This window comes from Anolis sagrei, chromosome 3 (genome assembly GCF_037176765.1).
Source record: "Anolis sagrei isolate rAnoSag1 chromosome 3, rAnoSag1.mat, whole genome shotgun sequence".
Lineage (NCBI taxonomy): Eukaryota > Metazoa > Chordata > Lepidosauria > Squamata > Dactyloidae > Anolis > Anolis sagrei.
This window is the reverse complement of record NC_090023.1, coordinates 92219559-92240616: the sequence shown is the minus strand read 5'-3', so window position 1 is coordinate 92240616 and position 21058 is coordinate 92219559. Positions and strand designations below refer to the sequence as shown.

Here is a 21058-nt window from a genome sequence, read left to right as displayed (position 1 = left end):
CTGCAAGAGTCCCAGTTATCAACTGCCCTGCTTGGATCTTGCAAATTCAGGGTCACAGATTCCTTGATTAAATCAATCCACCTATAACATGTGGTATTTTCATATTGATTACTACTATTCCAGTGCACCAATATCCAAAATATTGACAGCCTCAACAATAATCTTTCTTTCAGTCTGATTTTGGAGGCTCCTTCTTTGGAGGCTTTTAAACAGAGGCTGGATGGCCATCTGTCGGGGGTGCTTTGAATGTGATTTTCCTGCTTTTTGGCAGGGGATTGGACTGGGTGGCCCACAGGGTCTCTACCAACTCTATGATTCTATGATTTGCTCCAGGATCCATTGTTTTCATTTATCTGGATTTGGATGTTTATTTCATGCCATATGAAGAAGAATGGTAGCCTCAGGAAAGTTTTCTATGTGGTTTTTAAAGAGATCATTTGTGAAATGAAAAAGCTCATTTTATTAAAAACAAGCAGAACTTTTTTCTCCTTTCTAATTACATTTCTACCATATGCTCATCCAGATGGCTTTGACTTATAGGGTGCTATAAAATGACCTTATTTTAGAAGATTTAATCACTGAAGAAGCTTATGGAGAAATAGAATTGACACATTGTCAGAGAAGAAAATAGGTAGCTCTCCTGAGAATGATTTACCTTATGTTAATGTACAGTGTAATGGTCTTTACCTTCTGTTTACAAATATGATCATTTTGAAAACCAAGGGCCCAGGACACCTGATGTTTGAAGCCTGGTAACTGAAAATATCCTTTTTCCAATTCATCTGAAAGAAATCTATCTGGGTATTCTCTATGCAGCATTTTGAGAAATAGCACACTATAGCCATTAAAAGTGTAGAGATTGTTAAAAGTGTTTTCTTCACTGTGTATTGTCTTGCTGTTTGATATCCAGACAAAATGAAAACAAAATGAAAATGAATGTATTATTATTCTTGACTTTAAAAAACCCCCTATGGAATCAATGGGATTTAGGTACACTTTGACTTACCATTCAAAAATTGATTGAGTCGATATACTCTAGTACAGAACAAACTAACAGAATTCTGACCAACATGTATAATTGTGATTGCCTTTAGGTAGCTGTCTTCCATTTCCCTGGAAATAGTGCATAAGAACTTTCTAAATTTTCTAAAATTATGGAATCCTTCTAATACATTACTATTTTCTTGCTATGAAAGATAACGTTTCTTCCAATAGAATTTGATTTTTCTATGTTCTTTGAATGTTACATTCAATGTGAATTGCATTGTAATGTTAACTTCAGTGTATTTATATTATGTCAAACTACATTTCACTGGGAAATCATGGATTTTCTTGGATTAAATCATCTCCTTAACAATCAAAATGCCTTACAAAGTACAGTATTGATTATCTATTAAGTAACAAGATAAGAACACATTTTTACTTTTAGTCTAATTGGATCCTTCTTTAGATTAGGGTTTATTTGCTTTAAAAACAACAACAACGCAGTCCCTATACTCATGTATGTGATATTCTTAAAAACTCCAAGCTGTGTACCAATCAGTATTCAGAATTCAGCTATTAGCACTGAATATGAGCACAAGACATTGATACAGCCCATGTGGGCTAAAAAGTTTAACCTTCTCTGTATTAGCACTGTGTTGTGCCCAGTGGAGTATTCCTACAATCTGCCCTTAAAATAAAGGATTTATAGTGTTGTTATGGCAACATGGGACCCAGAGATTTGAAGTCTGGGAAGGGGTGTTTTAAATTTCTGTCCAGAGAGCTCTAATATATCAACAAACTACAAAGCCCGGGAGTCTTTGATTTTGTTTTCTAAGGCTTTTAGAAAAAATCCGCAACTGGTTTTTCTAGGCAAGATTTGTTCGGAGAAGACTTGCTCTTGTCTTCTTCTGAAACTGAGAGAATATGCCTTGCTCAAGGTCACCCAGTGAGTTTCCCTGGATGAGCAGGGATTCAGACTCTCCCAGAGTCCTAACACCTTATCACATTGAGAAATTTCCCTGTCATAGGACACTTCAGCCTCTTTTCAAGCATGGAGAGGCACTGAGCTCAACACAAGAGGTAAACTACTTCCAGCCTTCATGCATAGCCCTCCTTGGTTGTAAAGAGGCAGAAGTGTCCTGAAAAAAGGGAACTCTGGCAATTGACTTCATCATGTTGAGAGATTTCTCCCTCGTAGGACACTTCAGGCTCTTTTCAAGCCTGGAGAGGCATGGAGCTTATCACATGTTCTGGGGTTGAAAAGGGGAAGAAATGTCCTGAAAAGAGGGAATTCTGAACATGGGCCAGCAATCGTGTTCAGAGCATCTAGCTCTTATTGTGCTTTACTCCCTTAGTTCCAGCTGAAAAACAGGTGAGATGGGAATCATCAAAGTTTCCTGTCCTTTCTTTGCCCAACCATCAGCAGTCTTTCGTATCATATGGGGTTTGGGGCAGAACAATTTGATTCAATGGAAATAAATGGTTTTAACTTGAAGCACAGTCTTTTGTATCACATGGGTTTGGTGTAGAACAATATTATTCCATGGAAAGTAATGGTTTTAACCTAGAGCACTGTCTCTTGTATCATATGGGGTTTGATGCAGAACAATATTATTTAACTGATGTCAGTCTCCATTGATGGAAGGGGCTTTGGGCAGGGCAAGGCTTTCGAATATTGTTGTTTCTCCTGATGGCCAAAAGCGAGGAGGAGCCGAGGAGCCTTCTAATCAAGGAGAAAGAAGAAAGTGCAAAAGCTGGTTGCAGCTAAACATAAAAAAAACCAAGATTATGGCAACAAGAATGATTGACAACTGGGAAATAGAGGGAGAAAACATGGAGGCAGTGACAGACTTTGTATTTCTAGGTGCAACGATTACTGCAGACGCAGACTGCAGCCAGGAAATCAGGAGACACTTCTTGGGAGGAGAGCAATGTCCAATATCGATAAAATAGTGAAAAGTAGAGACAACACACTGGCAATGAAGATCCGCATAGTTAAAGCAATGGTATTCCCCATAGTCGCCTACGGATGTTAGAGCTGGACCTTAGGGAAGGCTGAGTAAAGGAAGATAGATGCTTTTGAACTGTGGTGTTGGAGGAAAGTTCTGAGAGTGCCTTGGACCGCGAGAAGATCCAACCAGTCCATACTTCAGGAAATAAAGTCTAATTGCTCATTGGAGGGAAGGATAGTAGAGGCAAAGATGAAGTACTGTACTTTGGCCACATCATGAGAAGAAAGAAAAGCTTAGAGAAGACAATTATGCTGGGGAAAATGGAAGGAAAAAGGAAGAGGGAGCAACCAAGGGCAAGATGGATGGATGGCATCCTTGAAGTAACTGGATTGACCTTGAAGGAGCTGAGGGTGGTGACAGCTGACAGGGAGCTCTGGCGTGGGCTGGTACATGAGGTCATGAAGAGTCGGAAACGACTGAACAAATGAACAACAGCAACCTGATTGGGAAAAAAGTAATACTGGCCGTGTGATGAATGTAAGATTAATGTGTTGCTAGCTCTTAGGTCTCCACATATGAATGTCATGGGGAGGCAGAACTCAAAACAGGACTGCTGATGATATAAGAGGGGATATTCTCTATGTTAAAAGGATGGTCCTAGCACTGGAACAACTACACTATGCTCACACACACACACACCTCCACCTCCCACTGTAGTATTACAACTAGAGTTCAGCTTTTATTGCAATGTTATGAAGTCTATAATATATAAGCCTGGGAACTAAATAAACATTGTTTGAAATTAATAGCCCATGAACCTTAATGGTCCAAGAAGCCCTTTAAACTCAATGGTATCTCAATATTTAGTTATTCACTAAAAGTGTAACTTCAGTTATAAAAAGTTAATTATAATATCAATAATTTCCAAGCACAATTCAACATTTTTATTCTTTTATTCTAAATTGGTTTGGGCCATAATGTTAAAAAAAACTTTTTCATATGAACATTATAATTTCTCACCATTGTCATTTACCTGTTAATTACCCATCACCTAGACAAGATAGGTTGACTGACACAGGAAACCTTTTCTGCAGGAGCCTCTGAATTATGGAGTATGACCCCCTTCTCAAGGGGGTTATACTAGGCTGTCTTTATTATGCTTCTACAAATGACAAAAACTATTGTTTCATCCAACATTTCATGGTTTTTTTCCCTTACACTTTTCTATGTTATTGCCCTGAATGCTCCAGGTACTGAGTATGCTTTGCTAAAAGGTATTCTCTTTATTTGCTGTTGTTATTTGGTATCAAGTCAACTTTGATTATAGTGACCTTTGGATGAGATATCTCCAAGAGCTCATGTTATCTATTGCCCTCCTCAGATTGTGCAATCTCATGCAATGGCTTCTTTGATTGAATCAATCCATTCGTAATGCAGTTTTCTTCTTTTCCCACTGCTTTCCCTTTATTTATTTATTTTTCCCCACTGAGTCAGGTTGAAAGCATGGCAATGTCAGGTTAGTCATCTTGGCTTCTAGGGAGAGTTCAAGGCTTTACTATTTGCTCTAGGAATCATCCATTAGGGTTTTTTTTAGTAATACATGTCATCAATTGAACTTACCCACAGCATCACATTTTGATATTATTCCTGTCAGTTTTCATCAATTTTGAACTTGCATACTATAGAATGAAATCAAAAATACTGTGGTATTCATTCTGATATGGGGATTTAATTATATATCTTTAAACTTAAGTACCTGTGTAGTTCCCTCATAGCTGCCCGTCTGAATCTTGGGTTTTTTCCCCTCCATTTCTTGACTACAGTTGCCATATCCTCAGCACTTTCTCGTTAAAACAACTTTACTAGCAACCACTTTGTTTCTGGGAACACTGCTAAATGGTCGTTATGACCTATGAAGTCCTATATCCCTTGGATCTAGATCAGGGGTTCTCAAACTTTTAAAGCTGCAGAGACCTTTTTGAAGGAAAAGTTTCTTGTGGCGCCCCTAGAAATATTTGGACACAGGGGCTGGATTGTATTTTAAAATTGGCAGATGCATTGAGAATGTTTGTATGAACTAATTGGAAAAAATGAACAAATTCCTATGCACAGTGAATATATCTTGTTTCTAGTGCAAAAGAAAGAAAGAACAATTCAATATTTAAAACAAAGACCAGTTTTAATCAACATAAACTTAACAGTATTTCAGTGGAAGACCCAGGGGCCATCCAGCCTTTGCAATAATAATAATAATAATAATAATAATAATAATAATAATAATAATAATAGGAGCAATCCCAGGGGCCACCCAGTCCAACCTCCTTCTGCCTTGCAGAACAAGCACAGTCAAAGCAGTGGGGGGGGGGGGAGCTGTAGGCCACACTAGCAGTAGAGAGACCCCTTAGGTTGCAACAGGGAGACCCTGTAGGCCTCACCGGTGGCAACAGGGCTCCACAGGCCTCATGCTTCCTAAACAGGAGGAAGTGGAGGACATGGGCCCAGTGGAGCCCTGACTGCTTCACAGAATCCTTAGGGCTCCACGGAGCCCAGCTTGAGAACCTCTGGTCCAGATAATTTGAAAGACTCCTGATATGAACCTGCCATAGCTTAATGATCTTCAGGGGAATGCTTTATCTTGATCTTTCCACCATCATCGACAAGGACATGAAACAAATAGAGCATTCTTAACAAGGACATGAAACAGAGCATTCTTAATGGCTGAACCAACTCTGTTGAACTCTATTCCACAGGTGGCTAAGTTCGTCTTCTACCTGCTCTCCTTTTACTGACAGACAGAGACCTTTTAATATGTAATTCTCAGGGATTCTTTGTGTTGGGGTGGTGTGCTTCATCTATTTCTATTTTTCACTTTTATTTCCTTTTAAAATAATGTTACACTGGTTGAAATAAGGTGTTTTCAGTTTTTTAAAGTTATTGTTAGGTTTCTACCAATTTTATCTGTAAGCCACCTTAAGTCCCATTTCTGGAGAAAGGCAGGATATAAATTAATAGAATAAATAGATATGTAAAACAATGTGACTTTCAAACTGCAGGATGCCCAGTCAAATAAAACTGGAAAATCTATATAAACTGATTTTCTAATGATCAAAGCAGTATGCAATCTTTAAAGTGAGGAGCTAAAATGAAATCATAAAGCAAAATTTTAAAAATCTGCCATTAATTTATTGTTGTGTTACTCTTGCCTATGTGTGTTACCCTTAAGAGATGATATAAGCTCACATTGTTAATGTTTCTTTTTCCCCATCTAGTCACATGACACAGTCCGCCACTTTTGATGACCCACGAATAGATACCTGCCAAATCACACCTCCAGCCCCTCGGAAAGTGGAAATGCGGAGAGATCCAGTGCTGGGATTTGGTTTTGTGGCTGGCAGTGAAAAACCTGTGGTGGTCCGCTCAGTAACACCAGGTATGATCTCTCCTTATGCCTTATTCTGATTTTATGGCCCAAGGAAAGAACAATTTGATATTTAGCTACCTATTTATAAAACATCTTGGAGTTCCAAGACCTGTTAATTAGATTTCCCTGGTTGAACTGTTTCCATCTATAGAACTGGGCAGGCGTAATCATCTTCTCACCTGCAGCCTCTGTGAACCTCCAGAACCTACTCCAGTGGAGATAAGAAACTTCCTAAAGCTAGTTGATACTCAGGGCTGTGAGGAGATGGGGACATGGGGAACATTTTGCTCTAATGGTCCAGCCCTGCTACATTTATTGAGTTTAATGGCTGTTACTGTGATAATTAATACTGTCAGATGGTTGAGGTCCTTCAGTGGAAAACATTTGTAACATTCTACCATGCTAGAACTTCAAAATGTTTCCTCTTCCAGTAGGACTCACTTTACCCTACACTTCCACTCCACTGCCATGTAGTGCCCAGTTGAAAGCAGGAGGAGGCAGCAGAATATTATCTGGCTATGTGATTATAGCCAGATATGCAGCAATGATGTAATTTTCCAGGACCTCTGCAGGAACGTGAGATGGTGCCAAAAGGTGTGTTCGGGCCATTCTACACTGGTCAAGGACAGTGGGTTGCTAGGGAAAAGTAGAATCCTAACTTTGACAGTGATCCCCTCATTTTAAAAAGCCTGCACAAGAGCACACTAATGGTATGACATCTGTACGTACTGCTACTTAGTCTCATCACTATCACAGATTGGCAGTACCCTTTAACTAAATGGCAGGTGATAGGCTGCCAGAGCAATGGGACAAGCTTACACAGTGGTGGAGGTAGGACTGGGCTTTTGAGTAGAAATATGAACCTCTGCAGACATGTTCTTTCATGTATTCAAGTTCCTTCCAATTTATGGCAACCCTTTGGCAAACGTTTCATGGGGTTTTCTGCGAATAAGAGTTTGAGAATAAGATGACCACCAAAGGGTAATAGGCATAGGGTAAATGGACTCAATAGTAGTACATCAACTTTCTGGCCCACTGGAGCTAAGACTAGTTACAATGGCTTCTTCCTTCCTATTTTATGATTATTTAATAGTCAGGCATGTAACAGATACTAAATTTATTACACTGGGCAACACACATTTGGGTACCTCATTTTCAGCCCTGTTTTTGGTATATTTGACCTGCTGATTCCAAAAATGTTTTCCCCTATCAACTCTGGTTTTTGAGATACAGGACATATGCCATCTGCCAGTCACCATCTGCTTGGCCATAGAAAACCATGATGACCATATCTAAGAAACCAGCTGATGCAGTCTAGTCTATCCATCCAATATAATTTTCTGAATCAACACCCCACATAACCCCAGGGACAGGCCTAAAAACCAAGACACTAAGAAAGTTTTTTGTGCTGTGTTCTTTTTAAATTTCAAATACGATCCTTTTCTAAGTAAACATGACTATGCTTCCTGATGGAGTCTGGAAATTGTAGTCTCAAAAATATATATCTTTTAAACCTTTTTCTAAAGACTGAAGGACAGACAAGTACAGTTCATGGAAGGAACAAGGCTAGATGGGTACTTACAGTTGAGTGAAGCTTTTCTAAAGCTGGAGTTCAGTTGTGTGCCACTAGGCAATTACAGGAGCCTGAAGCAGGAACTTGAAACCACTCCTGGATCTATTATGCAATGATGTGACACTGTACAACAACGTATGTATAACCGGTTCTCAAATATTGTGTATTTTCAGGGGGTCCTTCTGAAGGAAAACTTATACCAGGAGATCAAATCATAATGATTAATGATGAGCCAGTCAACACTGCTCCAAGGGAGAGAGTCATTGACCTTGTCAGGTAGTTGCTATTTATTTTGCTTTTTAATTTAATCCTAAACACAATTGTTAGTCATAGCTCAGGTAGACCCCTAAAACAATGGGAGCTTGGTAAGTGAACACTTCCATGTGTTCAATTGATTCGTTTTAAATGTGCTTGCTCAAGTGGGTACTGATGATTAGATTTAGGCTCTAGCATTTTATCCTATCCAATGCTAAATCTCAAAAAACCACTTAACTATTGCATCCAGCATTTTATTGCTCATTTGTCCTTGTTCTGTTTTATATATTTTGAAATTAGGCTACCAAAGTTAAATTTTGCTGTTATTGAATACATCACTATGTTTGATTAAAATACATTGCTCTATATGCTTCATGACTGAACACAACAATATGTCAGAAGTAGCATCAATAAAACTTTTAGTTTATGTAGTAGTAGAAAATAAGAAATATGGTTATTTGTGGCATTTGGAGATCTATTTCTTCCCTTCTCCTGTAGCTGCTGTGAAAAGCAAGAATTATATATAACTTAACAGCCTGACTGTGGCAAACCTGAAAACTGCCAATCTGAACAAATTACTGGTGAAAAAATTGACAGGTGACAAGTACGGAATTAATAAGCACATAGATGTGCTCATGGATCAGAATTGGCTTAGCGCACACAAGGATGTAATAAGGAGAGGGCTCTGGCAATTGAGAACAAATAAAAGAAGCTTCAGCCAGCATGAAACACTAGTGAAAAAGAAGAACTTTGTAGTGCATGGGCTTCCCATTTGAAATCTCTTAGTCCTATCAGGGCTGTCACATTTTTCTTTCCATTCACTGGAAATAAGGAGGTTGTTTCTTTTTCTTTTTCAAAAAAATGAAGGGAGAGATCCTGAGTAGTTTTTTCTAGATATTTATTTATGTACATCATGAAACAATGGAAAATATACTAGCCAGTTTATATTCCAGGAAATAATGCCCGACTGATCACTGGAGGGAAGGACATTAGAGGCAAAAATGAAGTACTTTGGTCACTTAATGAGAAGACAGGAAAACTTGGAGAAGACAATGATACTGGGAAATATGGAAAAAGGAAGAGGGGCCGACCAAGGGCAAGATGGGTGGATGGTATCCTTGAAGTGACTGGCTTGACCTTGAAGGGGCTAGGGGTGGTGATGGCCCACAGGAAGCTCTGGCGTGGGCTCGTCCATGAGGTCATGAAGAGTCGGAAGCGACTGAACAAATAAACAACGAACATGCTAACTGCCACTTGTTCCTATCATTATGGTGATGTGTAGGGTAAATAAAGGATAGCTCATAGCTCTTTGAAACTCTCATGAATAAGCTATGCATTTTCAGGACTGATTCTGTATATCCTCCTTTGGTCTCAGTTTAGTCAGTCAATTGTAAATAGATCTGTAAGCAGTGCTGAATTCTTGGGGGAATTCTCTGACGGTGATGTACTTAGTGTGGAATCCTACCTTTTCTTTTGCGTGTATGTCTGCCGCTGGGACTTTGACAGCAGTAGTCTTTTCTTTAATGAGTTTCAGTGAGCTGTATTAAAGTTACATAATACTTCATTCCACATAAACAGCTTACTATCATCTCAATAGGGACATCTGGAATGATTAGGAAAAGTACTGTACAATCACTGTATTATAGAAAAAAGCAACCCACTGTGCCAAGGTACTACATTATCCCTTCTGAGCAGCAAGTCAAATCAGGATTGTATTTGGTTCAGGTGTTTTCCTTTTCAGAATCATGCCCCTATCTACTTGCATTCAATAAAAATTACACCATTTTTATTGTTCTTCTCTAAAATTATTCAACTTTATTTTCGATGATTCATTACTCTATGTGTCTATTTTTCCCATACCAACTCAATGGCATTTCCAAAATATACCCATAACATAATAACATCCATTCTGTACACATACAATCTGTAAACCTTTTAAAATATAGCACTGAATGAGATACAGATACAGGTTGTAACAAAGTAAGAAATGCATTCACTCCCACCACCACTAGTTCTTGCTCCAGTTCCCCCATATACAACCCTTCCACTTCCCATACTCTGTTGTCTCCACAAGGAGGATATAGGACAAGAAACAAAGCCACCTGAGATAAACATTTAGATATAAGGCTAAGGAAAGATAAGGTGAGGAGGCAGGGTGGGTTAAAAAGTGAGCAACATTCCCCGTCTTATCAGGTTTAACTATACGGATTAGCACCATTATATTATGCCTGTCCTAAGCCTAAAAGGGGCTAGAATAAAATGTATAATCTCATTATCTTGGCAACTATCCTAGTCCACCATTGATTTCAAAATATCTGAAAAGCAAATCATGGTATATATTCCTGCCTTATATGTCAAGGTATGGTATTTTAAGGTAGAGTCTGAAACAAATATCTGAAATAATAATAATAATAATAATAATAATAATAATAATATCTGAAATAAACAATAATAAATAAGTCTGAAACTATAGATAACAGCAAGTCCTATTGAAATGAAAGACGTCTGGACCAAGAATACTATAGAGTCAGACTGGAGGATCGAGAAAATGCCTAGAGAGAACATATTTTATTGATGTCGACAAATGAAACAATGGATACCAGTCTAATCCAACTTTGGCATTAAAATAAAGTGCTCATCAAATAGGCATTAAAATATAATTAGAAACAAGTTTTATAAACTGAAAAATTAAACAAAAATGATATTAAAATAATTAAATAGTCAACTCCATTAAAATAATCACAGTCACAAAACATCAAAATACTTCTTCCTTGCCTGCTTTCTTCAATTATATACAATACCTGTACTGCTTACACAGTCTCTCACGTATCCTCCTTCTTCTGCTGCCAAGCTGATCCCAATACGTCAGTAAATGCACCAACATCAGAATAAACACATATTTTAAATAAAATTGTCGAATAGTAAAAGGTTGTGTATAAGAAGCAGACAGGCTTATCTGCATAACTAACTTGGAATCAAGTCCCACTGTAGAGTATTTGGCTTTCTGGGGAAATCGAGCCGGTGTTTTTGGTGCAAAGAGGGAAAACCCCATGAAGCTATAAAAATACACACAATTCAACCAATTTGCAATTCATAGAAAACATTGTGTCTATCCATGCTAAAGTAACCAAGAAATAGGGCAAATATGACACATAAGACTGTTAGACAACTATAAATGCACTAACACTCTGCCACAGATGGATATTACCATATGGTTGTTACTTATGTATTTCACTGCCCAATCATTATGGAATGTGTAGATGGGTGTAGGGGAGAATAGAGTCAGTTATACTACATTTAGATGACGTTTTCATTTATCGGCTTTGTAGTATTACAATATAAGGCTACACTTCTACACTGCCATATAAAGTCCAGATTATCTGCTTTGAACTGGATTGTATGGCAGTGTAGAAGGGGGCTGAGTATTTGCAGAGCTTGGAAGAGTTACTTTTGAGGGTTTCAAGTCCCAGAATGCCCAGTGGTTATTGGTGGCTGAAAGATTCTACAACCTGAAATCTAAAACAAGCAAGACAAAAAACCCTGCAGGGCTGCACCATGCTAGACTTTTTGAATAGGCAGTTTGTCTCCTGATTTGGACAAGAACTTTGAAAGAAGCAGAATCACAGTTCTTGTTGGAATCCTAAAACTGCTCAGATTATGAAGTTAAAAGATCAGGAGACTACCTCATACATGAATCAAAATAATGAACTGTTGTTTTTTTCACATCTCTAATTTTACTTGACCCCTGCTATGCTGACCACCCTTAATTAGAGGACTGATTGCCTTTCGAAGGCTGGTTGCTCAGGGAGTGTGATATATGTATTACAGCTTGAGGCAGCGATACATAGACACTCATTATATCTAGTATTTGGTGAAACCTTTCCTCCTGTATTATTCGCAACTGAGTTTTTTAAGCAAAGAAATTGACCCAGAAATCATTATTTTTAAAAAGAAAAGCCTGGTTCTATCTGTATTTGTGAGATTGACTTGGTGCTGGGAAAAGGAGAGAAAAAGCCTTCCTTTATGAGTACTGAAATCCGAAGAGGTTGTGTATTTTAAGTGTAGTTTTTACCATATAATTAAAATAGACTGAATGGGAGTAACATGCTGATCAAATGGCCAAGGTCTGTCTAAAGAACCAGCTGTGTGGCTACATAGCAGTAGCTGCCTTCTGGTGCCTTAAAGTTAATTACAGTTCAGTCAGGAATTAGTGGTCATATATGGTTTTGTTTTTTATCCCTTTGTGCATGGTGTATTCCTTCTGTTCTGGACTTACTATAAAGTAATAGTGACCGAATCACAGGAGGTTTTCCTAAATTATAGTCCAATTCTAGTTTTAGCTTCTAGAATCTTGCAGTCTGGAACAGGAGTGGGCAACTGCCACCCTTTCCCCCAGAAGAACTTAGCCACAGACTACACATAGAAAGCCCAAGTACCGCAGTTTTCTCTTATAGAAGATTACATCACTTTATGCTACATTTTGAGAAATACTTAGGGGTAGCACAGGTTTCTGAGGTTCTTATAGGGGATCCTTTACATCTTTTGTGATGGTGAGGAAAAAATTACTCTGAAATTGTGCCATTTATTTTTTTAAATGGAGGATGTGCAGGTACAGTGAGCAGTTCAGAAGCCATAAAAATGAAGTGCAGGGGCTTTATACAGCATGTTGATCACAATATGCCCATCTATGCTTTAACCTGTGTCTCTATATTAACACATTTGCCTGTTGAACAAGTTGTGTTGTCTATTCCATCTTTGTAATGGCTTTGGATAGTGTTGACTGTAGTAAATAAAGGGACGTCCATCCGTAGCCCCTTCCACACAGCTGAATAAAATCCCACATTATCTGCTTTGAACTGGAATATATAGCAATGTGGACTCAACCCAGTTCAAAACAAATATTGTGAGATTTTCTGCCTTGATATTCTGGTTTATGCAACTGTGTGGAAGGGCTCCAAAACTATTGACATTTCTACCTAAAGAGTTGCCTCTTTATTGAACTTTCTATAGAGCCTTTAGCCGCTGGGTGGGGAATCATGAGGTCCTGCTGATGCTGATGAGTTATAGTTCCCATTATGGCAAGACAACATAGCTGATGGTGATGAGTGCTAGGAATTGTAGCCCAACAATATGTGGAAGGCTTCAATAATCCCATCCTTGTTTTAGCTGTTTGGAAATGCTATTTCGAAAGATGGTGTACGGGTATGAAGTGCAATATATATATATATATATATATATATATATATATATATATATCCACATACACACACACAATGCTAACACATCAGCTTTCAAAAGTGTGTGTGTGTGTGTGTGTGTAAATAGTAGGATGTAAATCAAAAATTCCTCTCTCTCAAAAAATATACTAAAATATGTTTTCCCAGTAACATAATCTATTGTAGCTGCTGCATTGCCTCCTATGCTCAACCAAATTTGTACATGTTTACCTAGTTTGCCACTCAATCTTCTTATTTGAAAAGTTAAGTTCTGAGAAAACTGAACATGATCTTCTTGGGACATTTGTTGACCTGCAGTAATTAAGAGTTCAGCAGGAAAACAACCAAGCAGTACAAATAACTAAGTAAAAAACTGTGGAGAAAAACAGCATCAATCTCGTCAATAATTACTTTCTTTGGCCCATTGTTTGACTCACATAACAGGAATACCAGATTAAAAATGTAATATTTTAGCATAGCAGGCCGTAGATGTTTTCTGTTGTGCTTTTCATTCTTCCATTGAAAAATTTTCCATGAGTGTAAATTTATTTCCACTTATATATTTTACCATGGCCCAATGGAGTTAGAGCTATGAGCAATCCCATTTCATACACTGTTTATCAGTAAGAGAGGCTAAAGGTTAGAAGAGGTACACATTCATTCCAAGGACAGAAAATAGAACAAGAACAGGGAGTGATAAAAACTGCAATGAATAGGTGCAGGCAGACTTCAGGATTCCAGAACTGGGAACTTTCAACAACCAGAGCCAAGTACATAATAGTGGCTTATGACTCAGGGTGCATCTTCATTGGCATTTTATTGGAGCAGCGGGGGGGGGGGGGGGGGGCTGGTTCTTTCTATTATAGCTGCTACTGATTGAATACTGGAAGTGCAGTTTTCTTGAAACTAAAGAAAAAGGGGTCTCTCTGAAACTGATTTACTGTCCTAAGCGACTTTCTCATTAAACAGTATTCCACAAAATATATTGCAATTGCTAACATGACATCTCAATTCCTCATTTGCTGCCGGGTTCATTCCATACACACAAGAAAAATGAGTTAAATCCCTCCAAAACAAATTGCCACATTTTAAACATATATCCCAATGGTTCTTTCCTTTGTTTCCTCACATAGCCCAGAATCTGTGTTTTAATCAGTACCATGAATTCATTTGACAGTAATTGTGCTTCTTGCACAGCACATGAGACTTCAAGTGGGGTGAAAAGGCTGTTATTTCTTTTGTCTGCATAAAATTCTTTGAAAACTTTAAAATACTGGAGGGTACTAGAGTGACCTTAAATACACTGGTTTGTGTTTAGGTTCTTTTCACTAGAATATAGCTTGCACATTTATAACTATTCAGTAAGGGGCAATGAAGCAAGTATAAGAAATGGCATACTTTGAGAAAATTGATAAAGGCTTTCTCAAACAAAAACTAAAGGACTTTAAAAATTGAATGCATTTTGAAGTACATGATTATAGCCTATAGCATCTCTAGTAAGGGTACACTATGAACTATAAGTTATGCAATTGCATTGTTCCTTTGAGAGACTGCTTCCATCAATAATGTACTGCAAGGACAGGATACCCTCTTTTCCTTGCCAGCAAGCCCTTCAAGACCAGATTTTTAAAGGAAAAGACAGACCAGAGAAAGGCAGTCCTCCCTTGCCAATGTTCAGGCATCAATATAGGTTTTGGTTTTAGGCCTGCACTTATCTTGGATATCCCAAGTTATCATAAACCACATTTGCTTCTAGGCTAGTTTTTTGCATATAAATTTCTGAGTAAACTACAATGTGAACAAACAATAATCTTACTGTGCAGGTAATAAAATCTGGAAAAGCTGCTAAAGAGGCCTCAATTGGGCTGTTTTAACAATCTCTTAGGGCCTTATCACATTGGAATATAATCTGTTTATATCAGTATGCATCCAATATTTTTTTAGGATTGCATACTGTATTGAGACGGGATGCATACTCTCCTCATCACACCTGATTATTACAATTCTAATTCTAATTATTATTATTATTATTATTATTATTATTATTTATTTGTACCTCACCACCATCTCCCCAAAGGGACGCGGGGTGGCTAACATGAGGCTGTGATGAATTCCCTACTTTTTTAGGCCAGGGAAAGCCCAGGAGGTAAGCCCAGGAGGTAAGCCCAGGAAGTTCAGCAGCCATTTTAAGGAGATGGTGCAAGGAGGCAGCCATCTTAGAGCACCCAGTTCCTAGAGGGGGCAGAGCTTAGGAGCAAGCTAGAGGGAATGTGGGAAGCTGTGTAATATTGGCTGGGAGAGAGTGGGCGGAGCATAGCTGGAGGGAAGAGGGAAAAAAGCCTTGAAGGAGGTGCGTTTTAAAATCTGTCAGCTCAGTTACGGTTTGATGATTGAAGAGTCAGGGACTGGTGTCTGAAGAGTTAGGTTTTGGGAGTGTTTGAAGAGGAGGAGTTAGTGAAGCCAGGAGTTGGTCAGTTAGTATAGATAGATAGCTATTAGGGAAAATAGCTAGTCTAGAGAATGGCCAGATCCAAAGGAAAGGACTGTCTGGAGTTTAAGGAAGTCTAGTCAGAGGGAAGTGTGCTAGATTGTGAGGGAATGAAGAATTGTTTTGAAACTAAACCTTGAACCGTTCTTTGAAGAAACCATACGCTTTTACTCATTACTGCAATTGTTACGCTTAAGTACCCGTATTGTTAAAGTCTCTCAAATAAACAACATTGTTATTTGTCAAGTGTGCCTCTCTGCGACACAGTTCCATAGCAGTATAAAACAACTGAGTTTTAAGAAAAGGTGGCAGCATTTATTTAAAAAGAATCTCAGTGTTATTTACCTCAGAGTACAGAGCCCTGAGCATGAATCCAGCACAACACAGTTTACTTAAAGCCTCTTGCCAAACCAGAAGCTTAATAATCCTTAAGGTGTGGTGGTTGCCAATGATTACAGAACTTTACCTCAGAAAATAGTGTGTTGGTGGCAAAGATCAGCAGCCTCCAAATACTTAATTGAATTTATTTAATAATCTCATTACTTATTGGTGGTTCAGCGTTGGAATTGTTAGACTAAATCCCATTCTTTTTACATTTTGGTGACATACTGGTGGGATCGCTTTACATTTTTGGTGAGGCAGCAGTGAGATCTCCAAACAAAGGGGGATCCTCACAGCCTGATAGAGATCCCCAGATCACATTATATTTTTGGTGAGCAGCATTTGGGATCGTGTAAACAATTCTTTACAATTGGTGGATCAGCGGTGTGATAGTTTAACACCCCCAAATCCTTTACAGATGCCAAGCCCAAGAAATTACAATAAGGCAAAATAAAAATGCATACAAAACAGATGATAACACCAAATAAAAATGCTTAACAAAAACATAATAATGCAATAAAATAACATAATAAAAAAGGTATAAAATAATAGAAGAATTAAACAAGGGCAAGCTGGGCCAAATGTGAAGGGTAAAAGTTGTAATGGAATCCATGTCCGACTCTCGGGGGGGGGGGGTTGTACTCATCTCCATTTCTAAGCCGAAGAGCTGGCATTGTCTATAGACACCTCTAAGTTCATGTGGCGGCATGAATGCATGGAGCGCTGTTACCTTCCCGCCAAAGCAGTATCTATTGATCTACTCACATTTGCAGGTTTTCAAACTGCTAGGTTGGGTGAAACTGGGGCTAACAGTGAGAGCTCACCCCACTTCCCAGATTCGAACTGCCAATCTTTTAGTCAGCAAGTTCAGCAGCTGTGCCACCAGAGCCCATAGTATTTCAAAAAACAAGATTAGAATTCCATCTGCAAATAATCTGTATCTGCGGCGTTTTGCAGATGGATTCCAATGGAATATTTTACTGGATGGGGCAAACGTCATGTGATGGGACCCAAATCATCTCAAACAGTCTCAGAAACTGAGTATTTTCTAATGTGATAAGGTCCTTAGGCTGTATCTACACTGCCATATGATTCATTATATGGGTCCGCACCAGGCATGGGCAAACCTTGGCCCTCCAAGTGTTTTGGACTTCAACTCCCACAATTTCTAACAGCCGGTGCACCTGCAGGGCCAAAGTTTGTCAATGCCTGGTCTACACTGACTATATACTGCAATTCTAAACTGCATCCTATGGCAGTTTAGATTCAGCCTTAACTTCAACTGCAAACAGGGAGATCCTATCTTAGAGATTCTAAACTTGAAGAAGTGTGATTTGTGTCATGATGCACTAGAAAATGATTTTCCAAGGACCCGGTTCTTCCAGCATTAAGTAAAGCAACATGATTCACCCTAAAGTGGACTTTGGTGGCTTCCACATCTAAGGTAACCTAGATGCCGAGAACACAGAAACTTTCCTAAGATATTAAACACAATCTGCCACCATAGGAGTCTAAGCCTTCATAGTGGATACATGCAATAACAACTCTGAACTGCTTCTGTTTTACTGCTCCCCCCACCCGCAGTTTACGGAGCAATGCCACTTTTGATCTGTTTATACTACTAACAACATCCAAAAATGACCATAACATTATTGCTCTCTTTCGCTTAATGCTATTTTAACACCTTTGCCTGAAGAAGAAGCCTCTGGAACTTTGAAAGCCCACATGGTATATTGAGTTTGGTTTGGTTTGGTTTGCCCCATAAAAATATCATGATGGATTTTGTATTTTATTACACCTTGTGTCTTTCACAAATACCTCTGAAATGGTAACTTAGTTGTATAGTTTGTAAATTACTATCAAATGTAAAATAGGACTGTGTTTATAGCAAAATATATGTATGATTTAAAAGAAAAAATTCAGTAACCTTAGGTTAGATGGTTTTCCAAAAAAAAAATAAAAAAGGAAAAGGGAATGGTTTAATTAGTAAAATGAGAGAGGAAAAGAACGATCAGTGTGCCATTTGCTCAAGGCAAGAAGCATGTTCCCTACATCATTTGGGAGATGCTATAAGGAATAGCTGAAATTAACCACAAAAGAGCTAATTACAGGAACAGAAGAAAAAAGCCTGGTGGTCAGGTTGCAAGGAAAGCCAATGGCTGCATGGGGCATTTCAGTGCAAAGGAAGAGATACTCAGTTAGTATGCTCCCCATATTCCTGGTTATTGAGGTTGGTTTGATAAACTTTTACGATATTTTTATACTTTGTGTTCTTAATTGTTTTAATTAGATTGTTTATGTTATATTATATGTTACTATGTTTTTAACCATATTTTAGCTGATAAATTTTGTTATATGCTGGTCTTGGTCCCAATGTAAGCCACCCCGAGTCCTTTTGGGGAGATGGTGGTGGGGTATAAAAATAAAGTTGTTGTTGTTGTTGTTGTTGTTGTTGTTGTTCTTGTTCTTGTTCTTGTTGTTGTTACCTTCTTCAAGGAACCAAGCATGAGGGAGTTCAAGGCTTAGAAGAAGTATCAAAATGTGTGCTTTGTGCTATTGGGCTGCGCTATCTCCCTTCCTGCCCTTTTGGAATGGCAAAGCTCAGGCTTGCTCACCCTTACACCTATAGATTATCCTAGTGGTGCACAGAGTCCCTGTGGACCTACCATATTAATTGGTAAGTTTAGAAGCTTCAAGTAGTCCAGTGGGTAGGAGCGAGATTGCTCACCAGAGCAGCATAGAGGAAGCATACAACCCCCTCCCCCCCCCCCCCCGCTACGTCGGCTCTACTGGCTGCCAGTCTGCTATCGAGCACAATTCAAACAGCTGGCTTTACCCAATAAAACCCTAAATGGTTCTGCCCCTGCTTACCTGTCTTAACATATCTCCCTCTATGAACCAATTAGAGAGTTAAGACCTGCAGGGGAGGCCCTGCTCTTGAGCCCATCCCCCTCCCTCACAAGTGCAACTGTTGGAGACGAGAGACAGGGCCTTCTCAGTGGTGCCTCCTTGGCTATGAAACTCCTTTTCAACTGACATTAGACTGGCCTCCTTCCTTGTGGTCTTCAGGAAAAAGCTAAAGACCTGGCTTTGGAACCAGGCATTCAGGGAGTATTGCAATATGGAATTTGACTGAAATGTAGCAGCACAAAAAACTATGGGATTAGGCACTATGTTTTAATCAGTTTTATTGTTTTTCTATGTATTATTTGTTTTTATTGCTGAATGTGTTGTATTTGTGTATTTATATTTGTAATGCGGCATTTAATTTTGCCATATCTGTAAGCCGCTTTGAGTCCCCTCTGGGATGAGAAGAGAGAGGTAGAAATATTTGCTGGCATCTGACACTCACTGTCTTAGACCCCTTCCACACAGCTCAATAAAATCCCCCATTTTCTGCTTTAAGATGGAATATATGACTGTGGCATTCAGAAGAAGATCTGCAAGCCACTCTAAACACCTTTGCAGAAGCATACGAGAACCTCGGCCTGTCATTGAACATTGAAAAAACCAAAGTGCTGTTCCAGCAGTCACTAGCCATCCCCTCCCCAATGCCAGAGATACAGCTTAATGGTGTAACATTAGAAAATGTTGATCATTTCCGCTACCTTGGCAGCCAGCTCTCCACCAAAGTCAACATCGACACCAAAATACAACACCGCCTGAGCTTTGCGAGCGCAGCATTTTTCCGAATGAAGCAGAGAGTGTTTGAGGACCGGGACATCCGTAGGGATACCAAGGTGCTTGTCTATAAAGCTATTGTCCTCCCAACCCTGCTATATGCCTGCGAAACGTGGACTGTCTACAGACGTCACATGCAACTCCTGGAACGATTCCATCAGCGCTGCCTCCGGAAAATCCTGCAAATCTCTTGGGAAGACAGGCGGACAAACGTCAGCGTGCTGGAAGAAGCAAAGACCACCAGCATTGAAGCGATGGTCCTCCGCCACCAACTCCACTGGACCGGCCACCGTCTCCCAAAGCAGTTGCTCTTCTCCGAACTCAAGAACGGAAAACAGAATGTTGGTGGACAGGAAAAGAGATTTAAAGATGGGCTCAAAGCCAACCTTAAAAACTCTGGCATAGACACTGAGAACTGGGAAGCCCTGGCTCTTGACTGCTCCAGCTGGAGGTCAGCTGTGACCAGCAGTGCTGCAGAATTTGAGGAGGCACAAATGGAGGGCAAAAGGGAGAAGCATGCCAAGAGGAAGGCGCATCAAGCCAACCCCGACCGAGACCGCCTTCCACCTGGAAACCAATGCCCTCACTGCGGAAGAAGATGCAGAGCAAGAATAGGGCTCCACAGCCACATACAGACCCACAAGAATGTTGGAAGACAATCATCCTCGGAAAACGAGGGATCGCCTAATGGAAATGGCGGTCAGTAGTTCCCTTGATGTATGGTAGGAACACTTTTCCTCTGGATGGATCTTTGTCTTGACTCTCGTGGCTTGTTCTCGGTCTTGCAGCTCTTGATGTCTGAGGTGGGGTATCCATTGGCCTGTAAAGCCCAGTTTAGGTGGTTCAGTTCATCTTGGAGGAGGTGGGGTTCGCAGATTCTTTTTGCACAGTCTTTTTGCACGGACAATTTCAACAGAAAGGAGGAAACCATGAAAATGAACAAAATCTGGCTACCAGTATTAAAAACTCTAAAATTACAACAGCTAAACAACAGAGAGGAAACAATCTGGGACATCTAATCACCTCTCAACAAAAGATTGCCCCAGACACTGCCAGGCCATCAAATGCTAATTAAGGTGGTCAGTTGAAACATTCACACCTAGCTCC

The 21058-nt window shown here is 39.3% G+C and overlaps 1 protein-coding gene across 6 annotated transcripts in view; it reads left to right on the top strand.

The window, feature by feature from the left end:
- Positions 1 to 21058, top strand: part of FRMPD4 (FERM and PDZ domain containing 4) — a 392551-nt gene that overhangs the window by 308549 nt on the left and 62944 nt on the right. For all 6 annotated transcript variants that reach the window (XM_067466806.1, XM_060769958.2, XM_060769959.2 and 3 more), the window contains exons 3-4: positions 6206 to 6366; positions 8104 to 8206. In XM_067466806.1, the coding sequence (XP_067322907.1) occupies positions 6206 to 6366; positions 8104 to 8206 (264 nt within the window). The remainder of the gene's footprint in view (positions 1 to 6205; positions 6367 to 8103; positions 8207 to 21058) is intronic.